Here is a 27657-nt window from a genome sequence, read left to right as displayed (position 1 = left end):
TCTGGTGTTTAATTGGAGATGAGTCTCACAGTTTGAATCATGATCTTCAGATCTCAGCCTCCTGAGTAGCTAGTATTTATTTCATATATAACTATATAGCTTGATGAAGTAAATAGCATTTTCAGACTAATATATATACTGTTTGTGTATGTTGGGAATAGAACCTAGGGTTAGGCAAGCACTGCACCTCAGTCCTTATGATATAATTTTGACATTGGAAATTATTGTTAGATTAGGTAATAAAATTATGTGCTGGGAATGTGGTTTAGTGGTAGAGTGCTTGCCTAGCACGCGTGAAGCTCTGGGCTCAATCCCTAAGTGGTGCTGTGGCTCAAATTATGGAGTGCTAGCCTTGAGCAAAAGTAGCTTGGGGACAGTGTCCAGGCCCTGAGTTCAAGCCCTGGGACTGGTGAGAAGAAAAAAAAAAGTATATTGACCAATAATAGAAGGTAAGAATTGAGACTCCTCCCCTGCATGGTGATAAAGGGACTTATCTGAGATCACAACATTTGGTACTGGTGGAAACTGAAACTCCTTACTTAGAATCCAGTGTTTCACTGTTCTGTACTATTACGTGGCCTGTTTTTACACTGTATAAATTTATTAAATGTTTTTCACAGCTGAATGATATCAAAGAGAAGGTTAAAAATATTAATGGTTATATGAAAGACATTGAAAATTACATTCAAGATGGAAAAGATAACTATAAGGAGGTAACTTCAACTTATAAACTTGAAATTATTTATTTGGTCATATTTTTACTTCATGTGCTTAAAGAATTTGTTTTTTTGTAGCAAAAAGAAACTGAACTTAATAAGGTGATAGCTCAACTAAGTGAATGTGACAAACACAAAGAAAAGATAAGTAAAGAAATGGGAACAATGAGGCAAGACATTGATACACAGAAGGTAGGTCTTTTTATATTCAATGTACATACATGAAAATGGAATCACGTAAGTGAGGGTATGGGTGAGGTTGGGGAAGATGAGGAAGATGAATCATGATACTTATAAATTGACACATTGAGTTGAAATCCCTTTGTGCAACTACTTTAAAAATAAGTGAATCTTTTGCTCATCTGTAACATTCTTTTTTGTATTTCATTTATTTATTTATTTATTTGCCAGTTATGAGGCTTGAACTCAGGGCCTGGGTGCTGTCCCTGAGTCTCTTTGTGCTCAAGGTTAGCACTCTACCACTTGAGCTACAGCGCCACTTCTAGCTTTTTCTGTTTAGGTGGTACTGAGGAATTGAACTCAGGGCTTTCTGCATGCTAGGCAAGCACTCTACCACTAAGCTACTTTCTCAGCTGTGTATTTCATTTTATTATAATAGATGGTATTATTAAGTCAGTGGAAATACAGAGAAAAGCAATTCCAGTAAAATTATTTTTCATTTTGATTTTTAATACAAGGTCTATATGGTAAAAGTTTAAACATAAAGACATAAAATTAAGTGTTCCTCTCCTTCTAGTTCCAGGTCTTAGTTCCTTGGTGTTATTACTATTAGGATGTGTGTGTGTGTGTATGTACATATACTGGGGCTTTTCTTAACTCAGGGCTTGATTACTATCCCTGAGCTCTTTTGCTCAAGGCTAGTGGTCTACCACTTGAGCCACAGCTCCAGTTCTGGCTTTTTTGTTAGTTAATTGGAGATTAAGAGTCTTGCAGACTTTCCTGCTGAGACTGGCTTTGAATTTCAGTCCTCAGATCTCAGCTACCTGAGTAACTAGGATTATAGATGTGTGCCATTGGTGCCTGGTTCTTGTTCTTAAAAGATTTTTATTCATCAGCAGCAGCTGGGGTAATAAGTTTATAATTGTGTGTATAACCTTTACAGATGGGATTATATCATGCATTGTTTTATAACTGTTTTCTGCTATCATAATTGGATCTTACATATTGATTCACAAATGAATCGTGTTCCTATCTTTTTTGTTACATTTTTGATTTTTGACACAAGGTGTCACTGAGTAGCCCAGGATGGCCTCAAACTTATGATCCTCTTGCCTATAGCATCTCAAGTGCTAGGATTGCAGAGTTCACCATCATGTCCAGCTGCATCGTTACTGATTACAAAATATACCATTTTTTTGTGTATGTATGTACCATAACTTACATTGTCTGGTTACATTGTATGGTAGTGAAAATCCTACATGTATCTGTATGTTTTCTTCTAATGTATGTTTGGGTGGGATAAATGAATAAATCTTTCAAGAGATGGATTGAAGCCATATATTTACTCGTATCTGTGAGGGCTAGGTGCTGGTGGCTCATACTTACAATCCTAGCTATGTAGGAGGCTGAGATTTGAGGATCAGAATTGAAAATCAACCTGGGAAGAAAAGTCCAAGAGACTCTTAGCTCAAATTGGCAAGTATTCTGCAAGGAAAATCTTTAGTAAATCATTTTGCATTTGGTTTCCATATGACTTATTTTCTCTAAAGGAAGTCATTTCCATAATATAATTAAAATGTCAAGAAGTTGCCTTTCACATGTATATATGCAAGTATGGGAGTTAATGTCTTTGTAACTACATCATTTTTCTGTTCTTAATATTTTGAACAAAATTTACTATTTGCTTGGTTGTAAGCAGTAGTTAAAAACTCTTTAATCCAGGCACCAGTGGCCCATACCTATAATCCTATCTACTTGGGAGACTAGCAACAGGAAGATTACAATTCAAGGCCAGCTGCGTCCAAGCTTTGAGACCCCTTCACAACCCATAGTTAGACACAGGGACGTGTAGCTGTCATCACATGCTACACAAGAAGCTGAGATTGAAAGGACCGAGGTGCCAGACCAGTCTGGGTAGAAAAGTCTGATATTCCATCTCTGTGGAAGAGAAGTTGGACATAATAGCATATACCTATGATTCCAGCAATGATGGGAAACCTAAAAATAGGTGGACTGTGGTTCAGGCATGCTCTTGAGTAGAAAGGGAGACCTTATAATGAATGGAAAACAGGGCTAGAAGCATGGATCAGCATTATGCCAGCCTAGCAAGAATGAGTTTATATTCTACCACCATCAAAAGTAAAAGGTCTCTTTAAAAGGCTCTAGGTGTATAGCCTGAACTGTTTGCTCAGAATGGATTTGTTCTCCATCATACAAAAAACAAGCATAAAAAGATTCTTCGAAAACTAGCTAGATCAGCTTTTTGTTGAGTATATGGCTACACCACCAAGAAATTTTAAATATATAAATGATAGGTAAATTGACTCTTGGTCTGACCTAATTACATGCTGAATACCTTCATATGTTTATGTAACTATATTACAGAATATTTGGCTTAAGTGGTAAAGTACCAACTATGATCATGAGGCCCTGAGTTCCAGCCCCAATACCAGCATACACACAAATATCTCAGAACTGGCCAGGTGCCAGAGGCTCACACCCGTAATCCTAGCTATATCAGGAGGCTGAGATCTGAGGATCACAGTTCAGAGGCATCTGGGCAGGAAAGTCCATCAGACTCTTAATCTCCAATTAACCACCAGAAAACTGGAAGTTGGAGCTATGGCTCAAGTGGTAGAGGGATAGCCTGAGCTGAAGAGCTGAGGGACAGCGCCCAGGCCCAGAGTTCAACCTCCATGACTGTCCAAAAAAAAAAAAATCTCAGAACTGGAGATGTGGCTCTTAGGCCCCTGGAATGGTACCAGGGGGAAGAATAGGCTGGAGATTTCTTCAGCAACTGGCTTATTTTCCCTCTATCAAATTTAAATCTAAGGCAGAATTAGTACTAGTTGTTAATTTCCTGATGCAGATCTCTTGTTAATAACTTGGTTATTTTTGTTAAATGGTTTCATATTTAGATACAAGAAAGGTGGCTACAAGATAACCTTACCCTAAGAAAAAGAAATGAGGAACTGAAAGAGGTTGAAGAAGAAAGAAAACGACATGTGAAGGAAATGGGTCAAATGCAAGTCCTGCAGATGAGAAAGTATGTTTTTATAGTTTGGCAATTTTTTCCCCCACTTTGGGCTAGTCCTGGAGCTTGAAAACAAGGCCTGAGCACTGTCTCTGAGCTTTTATACTCAAGGCTAGTGCTCTACAGCTTGAGCCTTAGCTCCATTTCTGGCTTTTTTGCTTGTTAACTGGAGATAAGAGTTGAGTTTCAGACTTTTCTGCTCTGGTTGGCTTTGAACTGCAGTGCTCAGATCTCAGCCGCCTGAGAAGGTAGGGTAACATATGTGAGCCATCAGCACCATTTATTCATTCTTAAGTCAGGGTTTCATCTTTTTTTCAAAAAAAATTTTATTTTTTGGTTTGGTCATGGAACTTAAACTCTGGGTCTGGGCTCTGTCCCTGAGCCCTTCAGCTCAAGGCCAGCACTATGCACTTGAGCTATGGCACCACTTCTGGTTTTCTGGTGGTTAATTGGAGATAAGCGTCTCACAGAGTTTCCTGCCTGGTCTGGCTTTGAACCATGATCCTCAGATCTCAGCCTTCTGAGTAGCTAGGATTGCAGGCATGAGCCACCAGGGCTCGACTTCTTTTCAAAAATTTTTAAGGTTGCTATTATAAAGGTGATGTACAGAGGGGTTACAGTTAAGTCAGCTAAAGAGCATATTTCGTTTGGGACCATTTCACCGCTTTTCTCAGGCTCTCTGCTTTTCCTTCCCATTCCCACCCACAAGGTGTGTAGTTCATTTTTAACATCAGGGTCTCATAAGCTAGGGTAGCCTTGAACTTACAGACCTCCCACCATCTGAGGGCTGGGATTACAGGCATATATTTTTATACCTAGCATAAAATAGTTATTAGTTAAACATTCTTAATTTGAAGAAATTAAGTACCTGGTTTACAAAAGAATGAACTCTGTGCCTGGATGCTGTTCCTGAGTTTTTCAGATCAAAGCTAGCGCTCTTACCACTTTTAGCCATAGCACCACTTCTGGTTTTCTGGTGGTTTATTGGAGCTAAAAAGATAGTCTGTTTTTACCAAAAACATGTTTTATGGCCTTAAAATTGAAGAAATAGTATAGAATTGATAACATACTGTGGTGATGGGCAGTAATTACCTAATATTAAACATGCCAGGTCTTGAATCTTCTGCTGCACAGCATAGTGGTATTCAGCATAAAAGTTTATGGCTATGAGCCATCCTGGGTCAGAGGCCTGAACCATCTACACTATTGCCAGTGGCGTTATTGGCAGTATAGTTTGTCAGTGGGGACTCATTCTAGATTGTCCCAGTTCTAATTTTGTGGACACGAGAGCATTGGGGGGAGGGATAAGATTTTTTTTTTTTCAGTACTAGCGTTTGAACTCAGGGCATTGTGCTTCCTCTTACTACTTGAGCCACTCCAGCCCTTTTTGTGCTGGGTTTCAGAGATAGGGTCTTGCTTCTTGCCCAGGTGCCCTGGACCAGTGATCCATTAGTTTGAGGCTCCCCCTCATACCCTGGATGACAGCTACCTGGACACTACACCTAGCTTCTTCCTTTGAGACAGAATGTCAGACTTTTCTGCCCAGGCTAACCTGAACTGAGATCCTTCTGTTGTCAGCCTTCCACAAAACTAACAGGCACTCTACTGTGTTTTGAAAAGGTAATCTTGTAAACTTTTCTGCCTGAGCTGACCTTGAACCAGAGTTTTCCCATTCTCAGCCTCCCAAGTAGCTAGAATTGCAGGGGTGAGTCATCGACACTTGGTTATTCAACTGGCTGGATTGTGCTTCATTTACTTACTGCCATCCTAATACAGGAGAAGAGAATTTGTTCCTTCCTAGTCCACCTTAGAGATGGCTTATGAATTCTGTGAGATCTTAGTACTGATAAAAGGGTTCTTTAGCCAGTGCATTAAAAGTGAGCTATTCACAAACTTATATGCAGCAAAAATTTGACAAGATTCATTTGTTTAGTAATGAAGCCTTACAAAGCAAGGAGAGAGTCTCATCATATACTGATAGATAAGGAGAATGGCACTTTAAAGAGATGAATGATACAGGTCCGGTATTCATGCCTATAATCCTAACTACTCCAGAGGCTGAGAACAGGAGGATCACCGTTCAAGGCCAAAGTTACTGAGCCGAGCACCAGTGGCTCAAGACTGTAATCCTAGCTACTCGGCTGAGATCTGAGGATTGCAGTTCAAAGCCAGCCTAGGCAGGAAAGTCTGTGAGATAGTTATTTCTGATTAACCATCAGAAAACTGAAAATGGTGCTTTGGCTCAAGTAGTAGTAGAGTGCTTGCTTTGAGCTGAAGAGCTGAGAGACAGCACCCAGGACCAGAGTTCAAGCCCCATAACCTACCCCTGCCTCCCCCTCCCCCAAATGTTATTGAGACCCTAACCCTACCCAGTGGAGGTAGAGGGAAAATTCTAAAGTTGATTACAGTATCTGTCTCAGGAGTTTGAGAGCAAAAGAATTGTGATCAGAGAGAAGCACAGGCAAAAAGTCCATAAGACCCCATCTCACCCAATAACTGGGTGTGATAACACAGATGTGGAACGTGTAAGTCAAGATTACAGCCCAGGGCTGGGATGTAGCTCAGTGGCAAAGCGCTTGCCTAGCAAGTGCAATGTCCTGGGTTCGATCCCCAGTACCAAAAAAAAAAAAAAGACAAAAAAAAAATACAGTTAAAAAAAAGATTACAGCCCAGGCAAAAATCAAAACACTATTCAAAATATTACAATAGCCTTCCTACTCCCAAAAAGAGATCATATGGTATTTCTGCTTTAGTTGGTTAAAAATTACAGAGATCCTCATTTGTCATTTTTCTGTCTTCTAGGGAACATCAGCAGTTGGAAGATAACATAGACAGTATAAAAAGAAACCACAGTTTGGCCTTAGGGCGACAGAAAGGTTATGAAGAAGAAATTATTCATTTTAAGAAAGAACTTCGAGATCCTCAATTTCGGGATGCTGAGGAAAAGTATCGAGAAATGATGATTGTTATGAGAACAACAGAGCTTGTGAACAAGGATCTGGACATCTATTATAAAACTCTTGACCAGTAAGTATGAGACTGGAGATTGGATAGTAAATGGCTAGTCATTACTAGCCATCTTTCTTTCTTTTTTTTTGGGTCCAGTCGTGGGGGCTGAACTCTGGGCCTGGGCGCTGTCCCTCAGCTCTTCAGCTCAAGGCTATCACTCTACCACTTGAGCCACAGCGCCACTTCTGGCTTTTTTCTTTTGGCTTATGTGGTGCTGAGGAATCGAATCCAGGGCCTCAGGCATGCAAGGCAAGCGCTCTACCACTGAGCCACCTTCCCAGTCCCTCATCTTTCTTTTAATACATTTTTTATATATACCATAGAATGTGTATACCTAGGCATACGCACAAAATGCTTATTCTTTGTTAGGCTTAAAGCATATTAAGATTGAGTACCCATGATACCACCTTCCCCTTACCAATCCCAGAAGTTTATCATTGTCATGGACAGGTATCACTAAGAGGCCCCTCCCTCCCTTCCTTTTTTGTCCTGGGGCTTGAACTCGCCTGGGCACTGTCACTAGCTCTCTACCATTTGAGTCATGGGTTTTCCTGCTGGGGCTGGCTTCAAACTATGATCCTCAGATCTCAGCCTCCTGAGTAGCAGGCGTGTGCCACTGGTTTCCTTTTTTTTTTTTAACCAGCTTTCAGGCATTCATTCCTTGTAACCAGTGGCAAAGATTTTTGCTTTCTCTGCTGCTTGAAAACTAGGTATATTACATGTGTTTTGGTTTTTTAAGCTTTTAAGACATGGCACTATATTTCTAGTACTCTCCTAGGACGTGCTGTTTTGATTTGTCCATGCTGATTTTTACTATAGTTCATTTATTAGCATAGGTATACAGAATTGTACTGTGGCCGGGCACCAGTGGCTCACGCCTGTAATCCTAGCCACTTAGGAGGCTGAGATCTGAGGATCTCGGTTCAAAGCCAGCCTGGGCAGGAATGTCAAGGAAACTCTTTATCTCTATTAAACCACCAGAAAACTGGAAGTGGCACTGTAGTTCAAGTGATAGAGCGCTAGCCTTGAGCTGAAGAGCTGAGGGACAGTGCTCAGGCCCATGGTTCAAGCCCCACAACTGACAAAAAAAAAAAAAAATTGTACTGTGAATATGTACTAATGTGTATGCATTTTCCTATGGCTGAATATTTGTTTTTTTTCCTAAACCTTTATAAATAGAAATTTTGATTCTAGAAACGTTCTTGCTAAGTCTTCTAGAGCAAACTTATAATGAAGTGACAATATAGCAGCAGGATGCAGAATATGCTGCCTTTTTCAAAACATTAATTTTTTTCTAAATATGGCATATGGGTTTATACTCCCAACAGTTGTTTTCATTATTCTCTCTCTGTCTTTCTCTCTCTCTCTCTCTCTCTCTTCCAGTCCTGGGGCTTGAACTCAGGGCCCGGGCACTGTCCCTGAGTTTCTTTTTGCTCAAAGCATTCTATCACTTGAGCCAGAGCACCACTTCCAACTTTTTTGTGTGTATGTGGTCCTGACGAATTGAACCCAAGGCTTCATGCACACTAGGCAAGCACCCTACCACTGAGCCACATTCCCAGCCTTATTATGCATTCTCTTTCATTGTCTGTAAATTTCTTAGTATTTGATAATTTAATGGATTTAAAAATGATAAACCATCATGGCTTTAATTTACAGTCCCCCATTTTTTGTTAGTCTAAAATTATTTTATGGAAACATATTAGTTGAACATATATATTAATAGGGTTCACTGTGCTGTTTCCATATATGTATATGGTACGCACTGCTCAAGTCATTTAGCTTATTTTTAGGTCCGTATTTGAGGTATTTATCTATCTGTGTCTGCCTAATTTCATTGAACAGAATATCTTCCCATTACATGCAAATGACAAAATTCCCTTCAATCATAGTTGAGTCTATTGTTGCCTGTATGTATATATGTTAAGTATAACATTTTTACTCCATTTTTTATTGATGGGCACCTATACTGATTCCATATCTTAGCTGTTATGTATATGTATGGATATGTTGGTTGCATATCCTCTTGGATATATACCTGGAAATGTGATAGCTAGATTATGTGAGTGAGCTAGAGTGAGTGAGTGAGTGATTTGGTTGGTTGGTTGGTTGGTCCATCGGTCATGGAGGTTGCTTGAACTCAGGGCCTGAGCTTCTAGACTATATGGTAGATTATCTACCTGTCTGTCTGTCTGTCTGTCTACCTGTCTACCTATTTGGTTGGTCATGGGGGCTTGCTTAAACTCAGGCCTGGGCTCTGTCCTTGAGCTTTTTCACTCAAAACTAGTGCTCTACCACTTTGTGCCACGGTGCCACGTCCAGTTTTCAGGTAGTTAATTGATCTCATGAACTTTCTTGTCTTGGCTGGCTTGGAACCAAAATCCTCAGATTTTAGCCTCCTGAGTAGCTAGGATGATAGATGTGAGCCGCTGGCGCCTGGCTGGTAGATATTTTTTTAAGGAACTTCAGAAATTTACATTGCCACCAAGAATATAAAATGAATTCTCTGAGAATCATAGGTAGAAGGATCTTGATTTGTTTCTGGCCCTTGGCAAAAGCCTGATAACCCTATCTGAATAAATAAAGCAAAAAAGGTCATGACTCAAGTGGTAGGCTATCTGCCCAGCAAGTACAAGGTTCTGAGTTCAAAATGCCAGTACTGACAACGGCCTGCCCCTGCCCCCCCCCTCCAAAAAAAAAAGAAAATTCCTTTTCCTCACATTTTTGCTGGGGGGTTGGGGTTTTTTTGTTTGTTTTGTGGCTTGTATGCTGTTCCTTAGCTTTTAAGCTCAAGGTTGGTGCTTTATTACTTGAGTCACAGCTCCAGTTTCAGCTTTTTGTTGATTAACTGTAGATAAGAGTCTTAGGGACTTTCCTGCCTGGACTGGCATTTAACTACAATCCTCATATCTCAGCCTTCTGAGTAGCTAGACAAGCTCAGTGCCCATCTTGGTTTTTGGTAGTAGCCATTTTAACTAAAGAGATAGAATCTTGTTTTGATTATATTTCTCTGATGGCTAATGATACTGAGCATTTTTTCATGTTTGTTGACCATTTGCATTTCTTCTTTTGAAAGTGTGTTTAGATCATTTGCCCATTTTTAAATTTAGTCATTTGTTTTTTTGTTTTAGTTCTTATGCATTCTGGATATCAGCTCCCTGAAAGATGAATCAGTGGTACATATTTTCTTTTTTTTTACTATTATTATTTTTAGCTTTTACAACAAAGCAAGGATTTAATGAGCCTGAGAATTTCACAACCATTGATACAGACTTGAGATTCCAAAACAGTTTACATATATCAAGAACACTACTATTCTGTTCATATACATTCATCCCCTTTCAAAACTCCATTAATATTGAGGTACAAAGATCTTGGACAAAAACCAAGAGAAAGAAAACCCATAACCTGATTTTTACTAATGAGCTTGTTCATTTAAATAAGTTATTCCACTTTTAAGAATTCCTGGTTTTGGGGCTGGGAAGGTGGCTCAGTGGTAGAGCGCTTGCCTTGCATGCCTGAGGCCCTGGGTTCGATTCCTCAGCACCACATAAGCCAAAAAAAAAAGCCGGAAGTGGTGCTGTGGCTCCAGTGGTAGAGCACTAGCTTTGAGCTGAGGGACAGCGCCCAGACCCAGAGTTCAGGCCCCATGATCGGCTCCCCCTCCCCCCCCCCCCAAAAAAAAAAAAAGAATTCCTAGTTTGCTTTCTCTGTAATTGTCTATGGCCAATTGGATAGGTTTTGAATTATGTTTGAGGATACACCTGCTTTTGTGATGTATAACTCAATGTAAGATGCTAAAAATTTTATTTCTTGTTACAGTGAACAGAAAGTAATTAAGGCTTTAGGGATTTTCCTTTAAAAATAAGTGGTACATATTTTCTCTAATTCAGTATTTTTTTTTGGTCAGTCATGAGGCTTGAACGCTGGACATCAGTGCTGTCCCTCAGCTCTTCAGCTCAAGGCTAGCGCTCTACAGCTTGAGCCACAGCACCACTTTTGGTTTTTGAGTGTTTATTGTAGATAAGAGTCTCACAGACTTTCCTGCCCGGGCTGGCTTTGAACCGAGATCCTCAGATCTCAGCCTCCTGAGTAGCTAGGATTACAGGCGTGAGCCACTGGGTCTGGCTTTCCAATTCAGTATTTTATACATTGTCTCTTCACTCTGGGTTTCCTTTGCTGTGCAGAAACTTGTATTAGTTTGATGTAATCTCACATCTTTATTTGCTGTTTTTCCCTGTACTTTTTGGGTCTTCTCCAAAATAACCTTGGCCATTGCAATGACCTGAAGCAGTTGCCATATTCTTCTAGTTTTCATAATTGCAAGTATTGCATTTAATTTTCTTTTTTTTTTTTTGGTCGGTCGTGGGGCCTGAACTCTGGGCCTGGGCGCTGTCCCTCAGCTCTTCAGCTCAAGGCTAGCACTCTACCACTTGAGCCACAGCACCACTTCCAGCTTTTTTCTGCTTATGTGGTGCTGAGGAATCGAACCCAGGGCCTCATTTATGCAAGACAAACACTCTACCACTGAGCCACCTTCCCAGCCCGTATTTAATTCTTTTATTCACTTTTTTTTTTTTTGGTCAGTTATGGGGCTTGAACCCAGGGCCTGGGCGCTGTCCCTGAGCTCTTTTGCGCAAGGCCAGCGCTCTACCATTTTGAGCTCTAGCTCTACTTTCAGTTTTCTGGCGATTAATTGGAGGTAGGAGTCTCCCAGACTTTCTTATCCGGCTGGCTTCGAATTGCGATTCTCAGATCTCAGCATCCTGAGTAGCTAGGATTACAGGCATGAGCCATTAGAGCCTAGCTTTGTGGGTTTTTTTTGTATTTTTTGCCAGTCCCAGGGCTTGAACTCAGGACTTGGCACTGTCCTTAAGCCTCTTTTGCTTAAGGCTGTCACTCTACCACTTGAACCGCAATGCCACTTCTGGCTTTTTCTGTGTATGTGATACTACAGAATCAAGCCCAGGGCTGCATGCATGCTAGGCAAGCACTCTACCACTAAGCCACATTCTCAGCCCCATGTTCTATTTTTTTAATGGCACTAAGGAATTGATTTTAAGAAAATGTTGGGTTTTGTTGTTCCTATTTAAATGTTGTTAGACCCCCAAGTTGGGGGTCTGTGAAGGAGAGACAGTATTATTAATTGAATATTTATTGTGCACAATCTAATTTTTGGGCCTGCTCTGTAAAGGGTGTAGGGAGTCCCAGTCTATTGGAGAGATTAAGCAGTTTGCCTAGGAAATTACCTAGCTAAATGGCAAACTACCTAGCTAATTGAAGAAACAAAATTAAGAAAATGCTTGCAAGTAATAGAAGGTGCTAGAATGAAAACTGAAGTGTGAGATTAACAGGAGTACTTGAAACGCTTTCTAAGGCAAGACATTTTGTGAGGATGTGACTTTTAGGATAAGAAAGACATACAAAATAAGGGCACAGGCGCTCCAAGTAGAGACGGGCAGGTGCAGTTTTCACAGGATGCCAGCAGGGAGCAGGCATATCCATCTCTGGACTCTGGCGGTCAGGGAAGAGGTCTTAGAGGATGAGATTGCATATGGAGTGAGTACAAGTGAGGGCAATGTCTCAAGATTCATTTATTTCAAAATTAGCAGCTGCTGTGATGGGGAGGATTTTTTAAATTATTATACCTTGAAAATATTTCAAAAACTTAGACTTAAGATGAGTACTGGGGGGCTGGGGAGGTGGCTCAGTGGTAAAGTGCTTGCCCTGCATGCATGAGGCCTGGGTTCCATTCCTCAGCACCGCATACGCAGAAAAAAGCCAGAAGTAATGCTGTGGCTCAAGTGGTAGAGCACTAGCCTTGAGCTGAAGAGCTGAGGGACAGAGCCCAGGCCCCATGACCAACATACACTCCCAAAAAAAGATGAGTGCTGTGATCCTTGAATTTGATGAAATGGAAGTTGGTAATTGACACTAAAGCCTGGTTGGAGGGAAGAGAGAATGGAGATACTGAGCTCTGCTGTGAAGAAAAGAAAAATGTGGTCACTGACAAAGGGGCTGAGGAACCATGTTTGGTAGGCAGGTTATTTCGTTTTTTTTTTTTGGGGGGGGGGGTTGGTTTGGGTCCAGTCGTGGGGCCTGGACGCTGTCCCTCAGCTCTTCAGCTCAAGGCTAGCACTCTACCACTTGAGCCACAACGCCACTTCCGGCTTTCTTTTTTCTTTTTGCTTATGCGGTGCTGAGGAATGGAACCCAGGGCCTCATGCATGCAAGGCAAGCACTCTACCACTGAGCCACCTTCCCAGCCCCTTCGTTTTCAGTTTCACTTGTATTCTGTGTCAGGTTTAGCTCCTCCTGCTTTTGGCACATTGCTCTGTGGACCTGGGGTCTTGAAGCTAACTAAAAAGAACATTACACCTGGAGCCCTCCAGCTGTCCCTGCTTCCCTGGAGAGCCAGTGACAGCAGGAACCACAGGCAGTCCCTCAATAAGGCAAATGTCCACTCATCTGTTTGCCTACGCTGAGATGCTGTGGTCACCCTGCCCCTTCTCCAAGCTGCTGAGCTGGCTAGGGGCGGCCTGGGTGAGCCTCCAGAGTTTGACCTGGCCTAGAATAAGGAAGGAAGCCAAGGTGTTTCTGCAAAGGAAAAAAAAAAAGCCTTAGATGCATCACGCTGAGCAGGGGGCGGGTGGGCTGCAAGGCGCAGGGGTGCTTTCTAGCAGTGTAGGCTTAAGGAACAAAGCCAGGCAGTTTACCGAGATCTGTTATCTAGTAATCAGATGGATTCTTCTAAGTGAGAAGCAAAGTGGTTCAGATTTCCCCAAAACTTGAGTCTGTGTGGCTTATTGCGGCCAACAGTGCACTTCTCAAGGTTTGTATTGTGAGGCTAAATTTGCCTTCTCCCCCAGAAGAAAAATAGATCTGAAATTTCCCTCTTAGAATAAAGCATGCAGTCAGGGTAACAGTTGCATTCAACTGTCTATTTAAGGTAACACAGGAAACCAGTGGTACGTTTTCAAGAAAAGCTGATTGTCATCTGCTATTGGTAATCATCTGAAAGCATCACTTGGTATAAATGGGCAGTGGCCAGACACTAGAAGGGGAAAAGATGCATCATTTCAAATGTATTACCTCATACTTACAGAATACATCAATTTAAATTCTATTGGGATATATTACTTACTGTAGGTATTCTACACCCAAAATGGTCTGCGTTCATTTTTTTCTTCCAGATATGGAAATTGCAAGTGAGGTCATACTTCTGAGTCAGTAGAGACCTGCAACCTCTGCAGTTTTGTAGATGGCAGCAGCTCTGGGAGGCTGTGCGGGCCAGGCCCCCGCATTTTGGGGGAGCTGTGGATGACGTTATTCAGGTTCATCTTGTGGCCATCATCCTTGTCCTGGCAGTGAATAATCTATAGTTTTACTTCAGTTGCATTTTGTAAAGACGGATCACAAACCCGAAAGATAGCCAGGGGCATTTTACATCTACTATAGGTTTGTTTTTGTGTTTTTTAAAAAATGTTTATCTTGCAGCAGTGAACTACTGCCTGATCGTAGAAGCTGACACTTGAAAGAATCTCACTAAACGAAATTAGTTTAATAGTTTTAATAGCTTTAGGGGTTTTCGCATGAAAAGATGACAACAGAAGTTTGGCAAATTAAGGATTTTGATTTTGCTAAGAAAGAAAAAAGTCATTATTAATTTGGAACATGATACCATTCCCCTTACACAGATCACTTGCACCCACCAAATGTCAGGGGGCAAGAGGTTCCTCAGTATTGCACTGTAGGGCAGTAGAGAATGACAGTCAATGTTGCCAGTTTTTCAGCAACCTGTGTATTTCAAATCTGTGTCTAATTTTCAATGTAAGGATGAAAATATATTTTGGAGAATGCTTTTGTACGTATCATCTTTACTGCTTTTCTTCAGATTTGTTTTCATTAAGTACTTCTACTAGGAATCCATATGTATTTTCTTTCCAATTAATATTGTCAGTGAGATAAATTACGACTGGGGAAATCCAGTTCAAGATTTGTGTTTTTCTGCCTTTCTGATTGAGCTTCAGTTTAGATTTTGCACAGTGATAGTATATCTCTGTAGCTTGAGTTCTGGAGTTGGCTTATTTAGGGAAAGGAGCAAGAGCTGGACAGATCTGGTGGCGGAATTTCTGGTGTGTTTAGATGTTCCTGTAAGCCTTTACATCTTCTTTCTCATGGCTCTGTCTCAGATATTTGGTTCTATATTAGTGACCAAGTCCTGAGATAGAGAAGGAGCCTTCAGAGCAGCAACAAGATCCCTCAACTGCCTCATATATTGTAAGGATGTGTAGGGGGAAAAGAACCCTTATATAACCGTTAGACTAATGTAAGTTAGTATAAACAATATGGAAAAGAGTTTGGAGGTTTCTCAAAATAATATAATAGGACTACCATATGACCCTTGGCAATGTGTCAGGATACAGTAGACACTTACATACCTATGTTTATTACAGCACTATTCATAATAGCTATGGGAACAGTTTAGATATTATATAACTGATTTTTTAAAATGTAGTCCATACACATAATGGAGTATTATTCAGCCATAAAGAATAAATTTGGGCCACTTTCAGGAAAATTGATGCAACTTAACATGATGATCATGTTAAGAAAGGAAAAAGAGGGCTGGGAGGCCCTGGGTTCAATTCCTCAGCACCACATAAGCAAAAAGAAAAAACCGGAAGTGGCGCTGTGGCTCAAGTGGTAGAGCGCTAGCCTTGAGCTGAAGAGCTGAGGGACAGCGCCCAGGCCCAGAGTTCAGGCCCCACGGCCGGACCCAAAAAAAAAGAAAGGAAAAAGATTGCTTTTTGGGGGGGAGGGGTGTCAGTTGTGGGGTTTGAACTCTGGGCCTAGGCGCTGTCCCTGAACTCTTCAGCTTAAGGCAAACACTCTGCTACTTGAGCCACAGCACCACTTCTGGTTTTCTGGTTGTTCATTGGAGATAAGAGTTTCACGGACTTTCCTGCCCGGGCTGGCTTTGAACTGCAATCCTTAGATCTTAGCCTCCTGGGTAGCTAGGATTACAGGCACCTGGCAGATCACATTTGTTTGCTTGTTTGTGGAATCTAGACCTAGGCAGACAAATTTATAATTGTGGGACTGTAAATGAGGAGGTAAAGAAAATGATGAAGGAGGGCAAGGAAGGTGGCTCAGTGGTAGAGTGCTTGTCTTGCATGCATGAGGCCCTGGGTTCAATTCCTCAGCACCACATAAGCAGAAAAAGCCAGAAGTGGTGCTGTGGCTCAAGTGGTAGTGGTAGCCTTGAGCTGAAGAGCTGAGGGACAGCGCCCAGGCCCAGAGTTCAGTACATATTTGTACTTTGTGTGAGATAAATTTGTATTGTGTGAGATAAACCACAGCATAATCCCTTTGGGTAATATTCACTAGAAAATGAATTATGGGGATGTATAATAGGTTCTGCTGGGGTATAGGTACCAGGAGGGGAAAGGACGAACCGTGAAGGTAAAGGAAGGAGAGTGTGACTGAAGGACTTCACATCCATATGAAATAAAGCAGTGAAATCTAATGAAATTGTTTTAAGGGAGGATGAATGCGCACATAGTGAACTTGATCAAGGTACACTGCACCCAGTATAACGTGTGTGTGCTGCTAATTTGTTTGTTTGTTGTGGGTTTTGAACTCTGGACCTGGGCTCTGTCCCTGAGCCCTTCAGCTCAAGGCAAACGCTCTACTACTTGCCACAGCACCACTTCTGGTTTTCTGGTCATTAATTGGAGATAAGAGTCTCACAGACTTTCCTACTTGGGGTGGCTTTGAACTGAGATCTCAGCCTCCTGAGTAGCTAGGATTACAGGCGTGAGCCACCAGCGCCCAGCTTTTTTTTTTTTTTTTTTTTAAGGAAAACTGAGCTACTGTCTTGGCAAGGCCTGATATATTGCTGCTTTTGTGACATCTGGCTGCATGCTTGGGAACAGGGTCACTCAGGCTGGGTGCTGGTGTCCCATACCTACAATCCTAGCTCTTAAGGAGGTTGAGATGTGGAGGACTGAAGTTTAAGGACATCCTGAGCAGTAAAGTTTGCTAGACTCCATTTCCATAATAACCAGCAAAAAGCAAAGGCTGGAGGTGTGGCTCAAGTAGTAAAGCACCAGCCTAGCAAACACCTTGCTGAAGGTGATGTTACCTGTCGCTCTCACTGTAGGAGTGTTGGCTTTCCCTTTCCATTTCTCAATTCTCAGGAAGACGATCCACATTTCCCTAAACTCCTCTTTGGAATGTTACTTTGATGAAGCTCTTCCCAGACAGATGTCATTTTCCCCTCTGTCTGTCCAGAATATTCTGTACCACGTTACCCATTCAACCTGGTGTTGGCGATAAAACATCTCCATGCTTCTTGTCTTTGCACATTGCACATCACAGATGGACCTATGGGCAGAGTCCATTCCCGTGGTAGTGTCTAACATGCTGAGTGATCAGCGCCACGCTTCTGTGATGCGGTGACCTATTTTCATGTTTTCACTGAACAGGTGAAACTTTGTTTTTTATGAAGCGGTCAGTTTTGTATATATAATTACCCCCTCCCTTTTTTTTGCCAGTCCTGGGTCTTGAACTCAGGGCCTGAGAACTGTCCCTGTGTTTCTTTTGCTCAAGGCTAACACTCTACCACTTGAGCCACAGTGCCACTTCCAGCTTTTTTTGTGTATGTGGTGCTGAGGAATCAAACCCAGGGCTTCAAGCATGCTAGGCAAGCACTCTACCACTAAGCCACCTTCCCAGCCCATGTACCTCATTTTTAATAGCTGAATAATCTGTAGATAATAACTATTCAACCACTGATAGATATGAAGAAGCTTTTTTTTAAAGTGAGCTGCTGATTATGCTGTAGAATGTCTTTGCACACTTGTGCAGATATACCAAAGATAGTTTCTTAGAAATGAAGTTATGGAGGGGGGGATGGGAGGGCAGGAAAACAAAGGAGGAGGCAACAATGCTTGATAAGAAATGTACTCATTACCTTGCCCATGTAATTGTAACCCCTCTGTACGGTATTTTCACAATAAAAACTATTTAATATATAAAAAAAAAAAATGAGCCAGGCGCCGGCGGCTCACACCTGTAATCCTAGCTACTCAGGAGGCTGAGATCTGAGGATCACAGTTCAAAGCCAGCCCAGGCAGGAAAGTCCATGAGACTCTTATCTCCAATAAACCACTAGAAAACTGGAAGTGGCACTATGGCTCAAGTGGTAGAGCGCTCACCTTGAGCTGAAGAGTGCATTGACAGCACCCAAGCCCAGAGTTCAAGCCCCACAACTGACCCAAAAAAAAAAAAAAATGAAGTTATTTTCCAAGCGTACATTCATTTTTAGCATGTTAATGCCTCATTGCCTTCCAAAAGCATACGTTTCAGCCAGTAGTATAGGAAAGTGGCCATTTCCCATGTCTGTGTTAATACCCATCTTCACATTTGCCAGTGTGTTGCACGGAAGGTATTCTAATTTGCACTTCCCTCACCACTGAGGTGAAATGTCTTTGTATAGGTTGGCTGTCTGCATTTTTCTGAGAATTGCCTGTTTAGTTCTCTGCCTGTTTTCCTCCTCGCTTGTCCCCCTTTTTTGTGTGATTCGTACCACAAAGTTTTGGATCTTAATCCTTTTCACAGACATTATTAGCTACCTGCTGTTGGTTCCTCATTTAACTTTATGGGGTCATTGATAATTTTATTTTTGTTGTCAATTCTTTAGATTTTAGCTTATGGCTTCTCAATTCTGTGCCTTTATTAAAAGAGTCTCCAATCCTAAAATTGTGAAAATACTTTCTGGCAGTTTCATTGTAAGCTTTAACACAGGTCTTAGTACATTGCGTAGGCTGATCTCAAACTCCTGGCCTAAATTAGTCCTCCAACCTCCGCCTCCTGAGTAGCTGCGACTGCAGGGACATGCCAACACACCAGCTTGTTAACTTTTTTTGTGTATGGTGGTATTGCACCCAGGTCTGCTCTACTACTTGGGCTTTCATTGTTAAAACTTTTGCCCAAGGCTTACATTGGGCAATCCTCCTACCTGAACTGAACCTCTGCATGGCTGTGATCATAGGCATGCCGCTACACTCAGCTTGTTCTTTGAGATACTCTTTTTGTCCAAGCTAGCCTCAAACATAGTCCTCCTGTATCCATCTGCTAAGTGGCATGAGCCACCACACCTAGCCCTTTTTTGTTGTTATTGGTGGTGGTGATGGTCATGGGGCTTGAACTCTGGGACTGGGCTGTGTCTGTGAGCTCTTCAGCTCAAGGCTAATTAATGCTCTACCCTTGAGCCACAGGAGCACTTCTGGTTTTCTGGTGGTTTATTGGAGATAAGAATCTCATGGACTTCCCTGCTGGGCTGGCTTTGCACTTCAATCCTCAGATCTCAGCCTCCTGAGTAGTTAGGATTACAGGCGTGAGCCACCAGTGCCTGGTGTGCCCTTTAACTTTTAATGTGTTAATCTGAATTTTATTTTGGTGTTTGACAAGTTTCAGCTTGGCTCTTATACTTGGAATCCTAGCTATTTGGACTACAGTTCAAGGGCAAAAGGTCATGGGGTCCTTCTCAAAATAACTAGCAAAAATAGGACCGGAGGTATGACACAGTGGTAGATCAGCGTAACAAGTGCAAGGCCATAGTTCAAACCCTAGTACTACTATACACACAAGTATCATTACTTATTGTCATTAGTCCTTTTTTCTCCTATTGAAATTTTTCCATTTGGTTTAAACTGGGATAGTTCTAGGGTACTACATCTATTTGTGTTTATTTCTGGGTTGCATACACTGATTTTTTTTTCCTCAGTACCACAATTTTGTTTTATGCATTGTCTTAGAACTTCAGAGTCGGCTTAAGGATTCCTTTAATGTCTTTTAAATGTTGTTCCTTTGCATTGCATTTTAAGTATAATTATTTGGGATATTTATGGATTACTTGGAGTATGGAACCTGCCATTTAGGACCCTTATTCTGCTGTAAAATTTTATGCCAGTTTCCTCTAGATCACATCGTGCCTTTAGATTTCTTCCTGCAAATATATTTCATTATCACGACCTTTGTAAATAGTAAGTTCCTACTTTTTTTTCTCTCTCCTGTATGTGTTGGTTACTGGGTAATATATCCTATGTTTCTGTAAAATTTTATTTATGGCTAGCTTTAGTATTCTTGGATTTTCTGTGTGTACAGTTAAGTCATTTGCATTCCATCTTCTAAACTGATGGCCAGAACACCATTTATCTTCCTCTGGTACTTAGGTGAGGGAAGAATGCTTCTATATCTTAAACTAAATCTGTTCTTTGCTGTGTAGACACTGGAGAGAAATTTTATCAGAGTAAGGAAATTTTCCATTTTTTTCACTTACGCTAGGGATTTAGCAAAACTCTAGTGTTGCAGTAAATGCTTCTTTTGATACAGACTGATCTCTTAATGCAGCAGTAAACTATTTTCAATTTTTTTTTCCTGTACTTAAACACTACTTAATCTTTATTTTTTTAGTACCTGACTCTACTAGATTTGGTTGGTTTTTTTGTTTGTTTTTGGTTGGTTGTGGGACTTCAACTCTGGGCCTGGCGCTGTACCTGCGCTCTTCAGCTCAAGGCAAGCACTCTACCGCTTGAGCTACAGCACCACTTCCAGTTTTCTGGTAGTTTATTGGAGATGTCTCATAGACTTTCCTGCCTAGGCTGGCTTTGAACCGTGAATCCTCAGATCTCAGCCTCCTGAGTAGCTAGGATGACAGGCGTGAGCCACCGGCACCTGGCTTAGAATATTTTTCTTAAGCAAAATAAGCCTATATTTGGTGGTTCTTTTGGCTTTATATACAACTTGGGAGGTAGGTAAACCTTTAAGATTTGATAACACCAGTGGCGCTGTAGCTTTAAGTGGTAGAGCGCTCACCTTGAGCTGAGGGACAGTGCCCAGGCCCAGAGTTCAAGCACCACGACCAAAAAAAAAAAAAGATAACACCCTTACCAAAATGTCCTAATTGAGGACTTTTAACTTCCTAGCCACTTTTCTCTGATGCAAGTTACTAATTTCATTGAGTCTTGTTTTGTTCATGGTAATTAGAGACTAAATTGTAGAGTTCAAATCTTAACTCTCAGTATAACAATTACATGAGATAAATGACTATTTAAAATGATCATTGTGGGCTGGAAGGTGGCTCAGTGGTAGAGCGCTTGCCTTGCATGCCTGAGGCCCTGAGTTCGATTCCTCAGCACCATATAAACAAAAAAAAGCCGGAAGTGGCGCTGTGCCTCAAGGGGTAAAGCGTTAGCCTTGAGCTGAAGAGCCTGAGGGACAGCGCCCAGGCCCAGAGTTCAGGCCCACGACCAGACCCAAAAAAAAAGATCATTGTAACCCCTCTAAGTAGGTCATCCCCGAACTCTTGCATAGCATGGCTGTCAACTCCATACTGGAAAGGCAGGGACAGCAAAATTAGTAGTTCATGTGGCCGTGGCGCTGGTCTGTGCACCACCTTTGCTGTTGTACAGGGACTCAGGGCCAAGACAGTGCACTGGACACGCCTGTTCCACCTGGAGTTTACTCTCCACAATAGAATAGACACTAGTTCTTTATAGGTTACTAAATGCTTTTTAACCTAGTGGGAACAATAGCTTTTTGAAGTCATTTGGGAAATGAGGATCCTAACAGAAAGCTATAGCGAGGCAGTCCTTATTCCAAGAACATTGTGTTTAAGTTTTTGTCTGTCTGAAAGCAAAAAATGTTGAGAAAGATAGTAAAGTAGAAAATGGAGGCTGCTGCAGTCTCATCAAGAAGCAGAATATGGTTTTTCCAGGCTCTGCCACCTCAGTCCTTCATCTGATATGTTTATGTTGAGTCATTTCTTTCTCTCTGGCTGGTGAACCGGAACATCATGAAATGATTCTGCAAAGGCAGTAGCATTGACGAGTTTCTTTATTTCTATCAGATAGAGGCCAAAGATGGAAGTGAGTCCATCTCACATCCCCGATGGTGAAGCAGTGAGGCTGGCCTTTTTACCACTGGAGTGACACTGGGCTGACGTTCATTGGCTCATAAGCGTGCTTCCTAAGAATGTCTTTGCTGGAAGGTGGCTCTAGGGGAGTGTTAGGGTTACACTTGGGGATGGGCATGTCAGGCCAAATGAAAGTATCGGGGAAGCTATTACATGTACAAGTTCACAGTAGTTTTTTCATTGTAAAATACCAGTCAATGGTTTCCTTTTTGTAATTTTTTTATTGTGAAAATACTGTACAGAGAGGTTACAGTTACATGAGCAAGGTAATGAGTACATTTCTTTTTTTTTTGGGGGGGGGGGTCCGGTCATGGGGCCTGAACTCTGGGCCTGGGCGCTGTCCCTCAGCTCTTCAGCTCAAGGTGAGTGCTCTACCACTTGAGCCACAGCGCCACTTCCGGCTTTTTTTTCTTTTTGCTTATGTGGTGCTGGGGAATCGAACCCAGGGCCTCATGTATGCAGGACAAACACTCTGCCACTGAGCCACCTTCCCAGTCCAAGATCAACAATTTTTAAAGAATGGTCTTGGATCTTTTTTTTTTTTTAAATTGGTCATGGGGCCTGAACTCTGGGCCTGGGCGCTGTCCCTCAGCTCTTCAGCTCAAGGCGAGCGCTCTACCACTTGAGCCACAGCGCCACTTCTGGCTTTTTTCTGTTTGCTTATGTGGTGCTGAGGAATTGAACCCAGGGCCTCAGGCATGCAAGGCAAGCGCTCTACCACTGAGCCACCTTCCCAGCCCCATGAGTACATTTCTTATCAAGCATTGTTGCCTCCTTCTTTGTTTTCCCCTGCCATCCCTTCCCTCACACAATGGTTTCTTTTTCCAGAGCAATAATGAAATTTCACAGTATGAAAATGGAAGAAATCAATAAAATTATACGTGATCTTTGGCGAAGTACCTACCGAGGACAAGGTAATCAGATGGTGTTATAAACGCTCTTCCCAAAGCCCTGTCCCCCTCTCCTCTTAGCTTGCTGGCATTATCTCCCTGAACTCCAGCATTTCCTTCAGATTTTCTAAGAATTTTTATCAAGACAACATGCACTTTTTTGGAGGGAGGGAGGTGGTGTTAATCATGGGCTTGAACTCTGGGCCTGGGCGCTGTCCCTCAACTTTTCAGCTCAGGGCTAGTGCTCTATCATGAGCCACAGCACCACTTCCGGTTTTCTGGTGGTTTATTGGAGATAATAGTTGTATGGACTTTCCTGCCTGGACTGGCTTTGAACTTGGAGCCTTAAATCTCAGCCTCCCAAGTATTAGAGGCCAGGCGTGAGCCGCCGGTGCCCAGCAACATGTACTTTCTATTCCAAAGCTTCTTAGTGAAGCTTTCCAAAGACTCAGAGATGAACCTAAGGGGCTGAAAGGTGGCAGCATCCCATTTGCTTCTGGCTCCATCAGGCTCTTCCATCCATCCATGCAGCTCCAGAAAATAGAAATCGAAAGCTAGCAGTCATTCCCCACCCCACCCCCCACCCCCAGCAAGGCCAGCCAGTCACTAGCATGGCTCTTAAGCTTATTTGGCATTTGTAATAGGCTGCAGAGTGTAGATGTCTCTAAAATATTCTGTTTCAGACATTGAATACATAGAAATTCGGTCAGATGCTGATGAAAATGTGTCAGCTTCTGATAAAAGGCGGAATTACAACTACAGAGTCGTGATGCTAAAGGGAGACACAGCTTTGGATATGCGAGGACGATGCAGTGCTGGACAGAAGGCAGGTATTTCTAGAGTTAATTGAACCACCTTACGCAACCGAAGGACAGACACAGTATCACAGGCACCCCAGGGCTGCCCTGGCCACTGTTGTGCCAAGAAGAAAAAAATGCAGTTAAACCTTACCTTGAGATACATCCCTGGAAGTAATTATATTAATAGTGATGACACTGCTGATCATAGTAATAGCTTAGCAAACAAGAAGAGCCCAGGTTGAGCCAGATGATGCCATTTCCAGTCTCTTAAGGCATCCCATTGATAATATGTCCACACTGTACAGGAAGGACTGAGTCCCCTCTACCTCTTGCTTAGACCAGAAGGATCTGCCAGGCAGCTAGTGGCACTGGTATATACTCAAGGGCCTCTGCTGAGAGCAACACATATACAAGATACAGTCACCAGGTCAGGTCAGCTGGCCATGGAGGCTCCAGAAAAAGCCTAAGTCAGATATGAACAGGGAGGTCAGGGAGAGGATAGTCAGAACACGAGGCTAGGTTTTTTTCATTGTGCACAGCTTTGTGCCAAAGACTTCAGGTTCTTAAGGTGATTTTGATAAAATTTCAATCCTAGAGAAGGGATGGCCATATACTTAAAGAATATGTGGTATGGACTGGAAATGTGGCTTAGTGGTAGAGTGTGTGCCTAGCATGCATGAAGCCTGGGTTCCATTCCTCAGTACCACATACACAGAAAAAGCCAGAAGTGCCGTTATGGCTTAAGTGGTAGAGTTAAGCTAGCTTTGAGCACAAACAGACCCTGAGTTCAAGCCCCAGGACTGGCCAAAGGAAAAAAAAAAGTGGCGTAACCAATACCTTGTATATATGATCTCTAAGTTGAAATTGCTTTGAAGCAAATACTTCCTTAGCTAAAGCAGTCACCCTGCCTCCCTCATACTGGCCTTACAGAGGCTGGGGGTGCAGTTCCAAGTTAGGAAGGAAGCACCTATCCTCAAGAAGGTAGTACTTTCTGTAACCTGCCTGCCTGCTCTGGGCATGAGAGGAAAGGGACTTGAGCTGACACAGAAAGTGATTTCTATTTTCCACAGTGGCCTCTACACGTGCCCCACTTTGGTGGTGCTGGAGATTGAACTGAGGGCCTCACTTGCTACTGTACTCTACCACTTAAAACAAACATCCAAGGGCTGGGAAGGTGGCTCAGTGGTAGAGCGCTTGCCTTGCATGCCTGAGGCCCTGGGTTCGATTCCTCAGCACCACATAAGCAAAAAGAAAAAAGCCAGAAGTGGTGCTGTGGCTCAAGTGGTAGAGCACTAGCCTTGAGCTGAAGAGCTGAGGGACAGTGCCCAGGCCCAGAGTTCAGGCCCCACAAACGGACGGGGGAAAAAAAAAAAAATCCAAGCCCTAGTCTTAAATCCTTAGCCCTGTGTCCGTACACTCACATGGCTTTTGCCTGATGGCTTTTGTTACCTGCATTTCTTACAGGTAAGGTTAAGTAAAGCCATACTTTCATGCTTATCCTGATACTTTGACCCATGACTGTTTTTTTCCTCTTTTACTCAAAATTAGATACAGATATTCCAGTAGAGACTAGAATGCAATACCTGGTGCCTTCGAACCACAAAACATGGAGAACCTGTGACCTGGGGGTGGGGGGGTAATTTTCTAATGTTAATAGTCCGTCTTTACTAAAATCCTTAGTTACAGATGTGCATCTATTTTAAGCATGCAATTTCAAATTTTAGTACAACAGGGTTTTCTGTTTTTGTCGGTCATGGAGCTTGAACTGTGGGTCTCAGCTCAAGGCCCAGCACCCACTTCTGGCTTTTTCTGTTTATATACTGCTGAGGAATCAATCCCAGGGTCACGGGAGGCAAGCACTCTACCACTGAGCCACCTTCCCAGGCCCCAGTAGGGTTTGTTTGTTTCTAATGGAGGGGACTGCAGCTTTCTGTTTCCTTGTAAATGTTTGGCCAAGAGTATGCAGCTGGTGGTTCACCGTCATGTGAGCACGTGATTCCCCTAACAAAAGGGATTCTGGGACATTTTCCCTCCTTTTGCTTCTACAGAGAATGTGCCGGCTCTGCCATGTGACTTAACAGGGTCCTTTCTTTCAGGTGTTGGCCTCGCTCATCATCCGCCTAGCACTGGCAGAGACATTCTGCCTGAATTGTGGCATCCTAGCCCTGGATGAACCAACAACAAATCTTGACAGAGAGAACATTGAATCCCTTGCGCATGCTCTGGTTGAGTAAGTATCTTATGTTTGGGAGCATGGTTTGTTACGGGAGACTGAATTGAATGTGTCCTTGTTCCGGAAGCCAGTAGAAGCCAACTCTACCCCCCCCCCCCCCCCACTTTTGACTGTAATTCCTCAGATTCGCCTGAAAAGGGAACTAGACGAGGAACAGCCCTAGACCATCCTTCCTCTCCCTATGTGTTCATAAGGAAACCTAGGGTGAGGGGTTCCCAGTTTTGTTTGGGTTTCCCCAAACCCACAGGGTGTGCACAATGTACGTGCCCTGCCAGACACTGTAGGTGGTGGTATGGGTTTAGTACTGTATCCGACGACGGAGGGATGACAGTCACTAGTGTGAGGAGAGGGGGAATGATACAGCTTTTACCGCGTTCACTTGTGTTGGGATAGTCTCCAAGGTGACCAGCTCTTCCTTATACACTGCAGCTGCAATAGGAGGCGAAAGATACTCACCCGAACGTAGAAAGGATCTTGCTGGCAGAGATGGGGTTTTCTGTGACACTAGCAGCAAGGGTTGGGACAGGAGCACTGAGCAAAGTTGTCTTTTCCAGCCTGCTGGGGACCAGTGAGGAAGAGCTGCTGCTGCTTTAGAAACCTTAAGTGCATCCAGTTAATAAATAAGTGGTTAAAAAGTCAGGTTTCATTCTCACAACTGGTTACCTCAGCATATAGACAGTGAGCAAAAACGCTCCCAGCCCACCCACGCAGGTCCCCCGTGTGTCATAGCACTGATGCATTTAGTGACTAGTGGTGGCAGAATTCTAAGTAGAGCCAGCTCTAAGAAAGCAGTGTTATTCCCCTACCTGTTGTTTGTCTTAACAGGACAGCGGGCCAGGAAATCTAGGCAGGTGAGCAGTTTAAGGTATTCCTAGAGCGTTCCTTCCTGTTTTGATCTGGAGAAACTAGTCCAAATTAAGACCAGGTTCTTAATCCTTTGCGCCCAGCCTCGGTGGGACACAGACCCTGCGTCTCCACTGCCTGGAGAAGAGGATGGAGCTGGCTGAGCTGAGGGCCCAGGCCAGCCTGCCCCACGCCAGCCAGGCTCGCAGTACAGGAAACTCGGATCTCCCTTATTTGTTGTTTTAGTAATCAGGCTTCTAAATATATTGTTGCAGGATAATAAAAAGTCGCTCACAGCAGCGTAACTTCCAGCTTCTGGTCATCACTCACGATGAAGATTTTGTGGAGCTCTTGGGACGTTCTGAGTACGTGGAGAAATTCTACAGGATTAATAAGAATATTGATCAGTGCTCAGAGATTGTGACATGCAGTGTTAGCTCCCTGGGCTCTTACGTTCATTAACCAATAGCTTCCGATGCCAGTGGAACCCAATGCATTAACAGGAACTTGGTTGTCAAGGCTCTATGATAATAATGGAAGTCATCTCACCTGAAACCCAACAGATTTTCCCAGGTGGCCTCACACACGCTCTGTTCTTCACTCCTTTCCCTGGGACAAGAGGAATAAATGACTTCATGCTTTGTTAATTTATCGTTTAGGTATTGAAATTCAATGTCATCTGTTTCTTTGCAAAAAAAAATTATCTGAAGATGCTAGAAAGATTTAAGATTTGAGGGACTGGGAAGGTGGCTCAGTGGTAGAGCGCTTGCCTTGCATGTCTGAGGCCCTGGGTTCGATTCCTCAGCACCACATAAGCAAAAAGAAAAAAAGCCAGAAGTGGTGCTGTGGCTCAAGTGGTAGAGCGCTAGCCTTGAGCTGAAGAGCTGAGTGACAGCGCCCAGGCCCAGAGTTCAGGCCCCACGACCGGACCCCCCCCCCCCCCGCCCCCGCCCCCAAAAAAAAAAGATT

General features: G+C 42.7%; 1 protein-coding gene across 1 annotated transcript in view; it reads left to right on the top strand.

The window, feature by feature from the left end:
• The window catches only part of Rad50 (RAD50 double strand break repair protein), a 68916-nt gene extending 41581 nt beyond the window's left edge, over positions 1–27335 (top strand). The window contains exons 18-25 of the mRNA XM_042688854.1: positions 621–713; positions 795–908; positions 3815–3942; positions 6733–6957; positions 22751–22836; positions 23496–23638; positions 25709–25842; positions 26964–27335. Coding sequence (XP_042544788.1) covers positions 621–713; positions 795–908; positions 3815–3942; positions 6733–6957; positions 22751–22836; positions 23496–23638; positions 25709–25842; positions 26964–27150 — 1110 coding nt within the window. The 3' untranslated portion in view covers positions 27151–27335. The remainder of the gene's footprint in view (positions 1–620; positions 714–794; positions 909–3814; positions 3943–6732; positions 6958–22750; positions 22837–23495; positions 23639–25708; positions 25843–26963) is intronic.
• Positions 27336–27657: the final 322 nt, after the last annotated feature.

The sequence above is a fragment of the Dipodomys spectabilis genome, unplaced genomic scaffold, assembly GCF_019054845.1.
Source record: "Dipodomys spectabilis isolate Male_0828 unplaced genomic scaffold, ASM1905484v1 ptg000119l, whole genome shotgun sequence".
Lineage (NCBI taxonomy): Eukaryota > Metazoa > Chordata > Mammalia > Rodentia > Heteromyidae > Dipodomys > Dipodomys spectabilis.
Note: the sequence above shows the minus strand (reverse complement) of the source record. Positions and strands in the feature narration are given on the sequence as shown.